The following is a 6115-nucleotide window of genomic DNA, read 5'->3' on the forward strand; positions in this document are numbered from 1 at the left end:
TGTTCATCGTATCCGGTTCGTATTCATCGACGACATCATAATCATACTCATCTTCCACAATCATGTTGTGGAGAATAATACACTTCATCATGATGGATTGAAGAGCCTCGACATCAAAGGTTCTAGCAGCAACCTTGACAATCACCCAATGAGCTTGCAGAATACCAAAATAACGCTCCACATCATTCCTACATCCCTCTTGACATTTTGTGAAGTGTTTTTCTTTTTCACTCTATGGATGTGGGACTGTTTTGACAAACGTTGACCACCTTGGGTAAATGTCGTCTGCAAGGTAGTAAGGTCCCTTATATTTATGGCCATTAACCCAATATGTGCATCTCGGCGCTTTTCCTTGAAGCAGTTCATCAAACACTGGAGATTGGGCAAGGACATTTAGGTCATTCTGAGCTCCTCGAACACCAATAAAAGCATGCCAAATCCATGTATCAAATGAAGCCACCACTTCCAAAATGATACTTTTGGCTCATTTTCTGTCGCCATAAGCTCCTTGCCACGCACTTGGACAATTTTTCCAAGTCCAGTGCATGCAGTCGATGTTTCCAATCATGTCAGGAAAACCTCGCATCTCACCCTTCCTCAGAAGCCTTCCCATGTCCCTTACCGTGGGTTTTTAGAGGTACTCATTGGTGTAGAGCACTTCAATTGTAGAGCAAAACCGCATCAGGGACTCTAGAACAGTTGTTTTTCCCATCCTCGTGATCTTATCCACTTGATCTGCAGATGCTCCATATGTAAGCATTCGCAAGGCAGCCGTAATTTTTTGCTCAGGAAGAAAACCTAGAACATGAAAAACATCCTCTTTTGGTACAAAGTTTGGATGACGGTTGCAAATAACACTCATAATTTTGTCGAACAAACTTCGTTGCATTCTAAAACGACGTCTAAAAACATGATCAGGGAATACGTTTTTGGGAATAAAATAATCTTCCAAGAGATCTTTACCTCGTCTTTCCCTTTTTCTATCGAAGTTTGTGGCACGTCTGGGTTTGGCTCTTTGACCCACAGCTTCCATGACACGATGGGAATGTGAGGCCCTTTGCCTTCTATGGTCATCATCCTCATCCTCCTCCATCGCGAAAGCCTTATCTCCACCTCCACCTTCCTCGAGATTGACCAATTCTTCCTGTTGTGCCAACAATCTTTTGTGTTGCTCCTCAAGCTGTTTATATACTCTCCTTGAAGAAGACATTGTAAGAACTCAAGATTTGAAAACGATGAAGAAGGATTCTGAGCTAAAAAGAAGGATTAAGTTTGGTGTGAGGATGGATGTAGGGATGTAGGGTTTATATGGACAAAAAAAAGAAAGGATGAGGTTGTGGACAATGCCATGTGGCACTACGTGATTGGTTGAAAATCTTATCGAAATCTTGGCTAAGTTATTGTAAACAGATAGTGACACGTGGCGCGTCGAGATTGGTTGAAAATCTTATCGGAAATTTATCCCCAAAATAGTACGTTCGGATAATGACATGTGGCGTGACAAGATTGGTTGAAAATCTTATTGCAATCTTGGCTAAATTATTGTAAACAAATAGTGACATGAGGCGCATAGGGATTGGTTGAAAATCTATTCATAAAATAATACGTTCGGATAATGACACGTGGCGTGACGAGATTGGTTAAAAATCCTATCCAAAATTAAAACTATTTTTTTATTTATTATTTAAAAAATAATAATATTTTAAATGGGCTGGGTGCCAGCGCATTTTGTAGGGGTGGAGATCATTTGTGCTAGCGCATTTTTTAGGGGTGGAGATACATTTGGCCTATCATTGTTCATTGGGGTATGTCACTGTTCACTGAGTGGATTAAATGGGCTGGGTGCTGGCGCATGTTTTTCAGGGGTGGAGTTGCTCTAAGTGATCTGGTTTAGCTAGCTGGATTACACACTCATTTGGATAAACCTTTTTTTTTTTTCTTTTCCTATTCATTGTAACAAAGTAGAAGATGTGCAATAATACATGAATTGTGAGATTGAAATCATACATGTACTTTGTTGGAATTCATCTGTGGAAGTAAAATGGGCAACCCTAAGCCAACAAGGCTCACCGCTTTGCGAGAGTTGGGAGGAACGTCTATTGTACGCATCATTACTCTTACTTTGTGGAGAGGCTGTTTCCATGACTCTAACCTGTGACCTTTTGGTCACAAAGGAGCAATATTTTCGTTGCACCAAGGCTCGCCCTCATCAGTGGAAGTAAAACAACAAAATTTTCCTTATTCTTGTTGTGATGTCATGGGTTGCTTCGTGTTACTTATTAACATGTTCGTGCTGATTTCACTTCATTTTCGATATATCCAAACTTCAGTTGCTGAATCTGGTCATTGGTTTATTAAAATGCCGCAGCTCATAGTCCTCTAAACTACAATCAATTCATGCCATCCAAAGTCAAATGAAATCGCGAGAACATGTCGTCTTGGGGATGGGTTCTAGTGAAGATTTATAGAATAATAAGGTAATGCCTGAAGAATTGACAAGGATAGCTAAAAAGGTTTGCAGAGATAGGTAAAAATAGACCAGGCAATGTAGAAAATTTTGAACTTGAATCAGTTTTGGAGTGTTTATTTTTTTTATTTTTATGAGAAGTGACCTAGTGGAATGAATCTATCAATATACCGCTGAACAGTGAAAACCAGTAGAACCCTTTTTTTGTCTACCATATACGATAAGGAATCCAATGATCTCTTTTCTTTACAGTTTGGTACATAGAATTAGATGTTAATCCCTTGTGTCAGACACTGTCAGATGTGGAATTTGAGTGCTTGCTATGGAATGGAAGCCAATGATCCCGTAGCTGCTTTCCTCAGTAAGCTAGAAATTATTGTCATTGAGATAATACGCGCTTGTTTTTGTTACAAAGTTATTTCGAAAATTTCTATCCAGAACAATTCTAAGTTCTTACCAAATGTACTAGAATGAATTTTGCAAAGATTATCTTTGCAATAAGAAAACAAGTCAGAGTAAAGAGTACTTATAAAAAGTTTGATTAAAAAAGAAAAAAAGAAAAAAAGAAAAGAAAAGGGTACTTATAAAAATGAAAACATGTTCGGAAGTAACGAAGTTAGATTAGGCTGGCTTTATTGGTAGGCCAACTGGCAGGTGATGTAACAATCACACTTAAAAATAGTGCCAAAGGAATGCGGGTTATGTCTACTGAGAGGTACATTTGTTTCAATGAAATGTAAGAGTTAGATTTGTTATTTTATTTTATTTTATATTTTTATTTTTATTTTTTTGACATTCAGCTCCACTTGATCGTTATGTAGTTGATTGTTTGGTTCATTGTGTTTGAATATCTATTGAGGAATTCAACGATGGCCAAAGGTGAAAGTGAGGCTGTAAACAAGGAGAAAAACTTACCTATCCCACGTTATATAATATACCGCTCTCTTTTAATAAAACAAAAATAAATAAAAATTTACAACGCATGACTACAATTTTGCAATTCTGCAGTGCAGGCATTACCGATAATTTTCACAACCGTGTCAATCCCGATATGGTTCTTGAACTTTTTCTGTCCATGGCAATGAAAGACGCTGCAGTTGAAAAAAAACTGCTTCTGTTGTGCTGTAAAAATAAACTCATTTTTGCTGCTTCACGTTTTCAACTTTTTTCACACAAAACTGTGAAAATAATTGTTTTTAAGTATTTACCAAACATTTCTTTGAGCTCAACTTTTTTTTTATACCCACTTTTTATAAAAACACATCATTACCAAACCAGTACTAAATTCTTGAGATAACCTCTTCAACTACGCAAATATTTGAGTGAATTTCTGCAATGATATGAGCTATCCAACCTTAACATTTTCTTGACATGTCCATTTTTGGCAATGTCGAGCTGGTCAAATTGAATGCTCCTTAAAACTTTAACTATGATGTGAGCCTTCATCCTTAAGACAAAAACCACCCTTGGAAATAAAATGTTTGCCCCGTTTTGACATGAACATCAACTTTTAATTCTGACAAAGAAGATCGAAGACCATTGTAAGCGGCTACTACCTCATTTTTCACTTAAATCATTACTGGAAAGTAGAAAAAACAAACTTATGTGTCACCGACCCTTGTTTCGGCAACAGCAGTAACTCAAACTTCCTCTAGGAATCAGAAAATTGAGCTAATACAGCGACAGCAAGATTCGAAACGAACCTTTAATACTATGTGCTTGAATATAAAAGTGGAAGTGAGCCAGGCTTCCTAACATGCTCACGAACAAATGCATCTGATTCTGATGTTGCGACCATCTTGTCATACATGTATGAGCGAGACTTAACAAAATAGATATTTGATCCACCACGACTATGATATGCAAATCCAGATTTTCTCCAAATTAGGAAGAAAAGATGATTGAGCAGACAATTTCCACGACTATGATATGCAAGAATCAAAATAAAAAAGTGAGCAGACAATTTCTCCAACTTATCGAAATAAATGAGAGGGAGGGATGGAGGTCAGATATTCGGACTGGACATGGCTTACAAGAATCAAAATTTTCATACCCGAATTATCCTCACATATTTCAAAAAAGAAATTAGGAAATATACCAGAGATGGAGATAAATGTCTTCAACTACAACCATAACACGTTGGATTATGTAGTTAGATAAGACTACAACTCATGGACGCTTATTATCAACAAAAATTCTTTTTGAAAAAAAAAATAAAAAAAAAAAAAAAAAAAAGCAAAAACCCTACGTCTTCTTCCTGTTCACTTCTTCTCTAATTACTTGGTAGTCGTCATTCCCAAAATCTAAGTTACGCTGCTAACTGCTCTGAATAAACCTATGGACCAGATTCTTGATTTTATCATATATTTTTTTGGTTGGTGCGGTTTCCCTCTATCAACAATTCCTATCGTTGGTGCAATATCCATGATACAACCAAGTTCGGCGCTGAGAATTTGAAGGTCCTAGGCGAGCCTTTGAAATAGGGCCCTAGAGTTCTCTGACTTCCGACTCTTTGTACATTGACATGTGTAAAAAAAATTCACAAAATACATGAAAAGCCTATTTCTATATCTAATATCATTAAAAATTAATATCAAAAGAAGAAAGATATACAAACATTACTCAAATATTAGTATATTACCCGTCTCACATTTTTAGATGCAAATGCACTTATTAAGTTTACATAATCTAATTTTTCAACCAATTCAAACCGAAAGAGAAGTCCCTACCCAGTATGCCAAATTCCAATCATTTTTCTATTGTTACAATATTACTTATTACATTCAATAAATGAATGAATGGTTGGATTACAGAGACAACATCTTACAACTAGGAAAAATACTAGAGTGAAGAGGATACTAATTTTCGTATATGCGCCTAGACGGATGAAACGGATTTGAATAATTTATAATAATGTCATTTTTCAAAAAGGTGAGAGTTTTAGCCCTTTAGGTACATAATAATGACATAAAATAGGGTAATAAAACCCCATAAAAATAAACATAAAGGTGATGATTAAGAGAGAAGCAAAAAGTAAAAATAAGATGGTGGGGACTATTTAAAGGGGAGAAGACGTGCAGATATAAAAAAATATGGTGGGACCATCTTAAGTAAAATCATGCAATTAAAATGATGTTGGGAATATAGTTGTCTTCTTCCTCGTGCGAGGCCAACCCTGCAACAAAAGATTTCCAAATTTCGGCTTTTACATATAAGCCCGCATAGCTCCGGTCCATCCTCGTCCACACCCGCCTAACTCCGCCTAAAAATTGGGGGCCCTTCCTGTGGATGCAAATTTCCGCCTTCCCCTTCTTGGACAAAATTACGCCTACAAAACAAATCACACCTTTGGTCAAGGTCAAAAAGCCTCACGCGCCCATGATGAATGTGGGGAGGCTTTGGCTGAAGAACCTCCGATGCCAAAGTTAGAATTTTGAGGGAAGAGTGTTTGGAGAATTTTGTAGATTTTTGCAAGAGACTTGGAAGTAGTTTTTTGAGAGAATGGAGAGCTATTTATACGGATATGACCGGCCCTATTAGGAGAATAGGGATCGGCCATTTGTGGCATTTTTTGGGTGTAATTTGTAGTTAATTAGCCATTAATAGATTGATTAAGTAATAAATCCATTAATTGACTAATTAACATAA

At 36.8% G+C, this 6115-nt stretch overlaps 1 protein-coding gene across 1 annotated transcript; it reads right to left on the reverse strand.

The window, feature by feature from the left end:
* Positions 1–631: 631 nt before the first annotated feature.
* Positions 632–1210, reverse strand: LOC137732768 (uncharacterized). Its single transcript, XM_068472042.1, has one exon. It carries the CDS (start codon positions 1208–1210, stop codon positions 632–634), a length of 579 nt encoding a protein of 192 aa, XP_068328143.1.
* Positions 1211–6115: the final 4905 nt, after the last annotated feature.

This window comes from Pyrus communis, chromosome 4 (genome assembly GCF_963583255.1).
Source record: "Pyrus communis chromosome 4, drPyrComm1.1, whole genome shotgun sequence".
Classification (NCBI taxonomy): Eukaryota; Viridiplantae; Streptophyta; class Magnoliopsida; order Rosales; family Rosaceae; genus Pyrus; species Pyrus communis.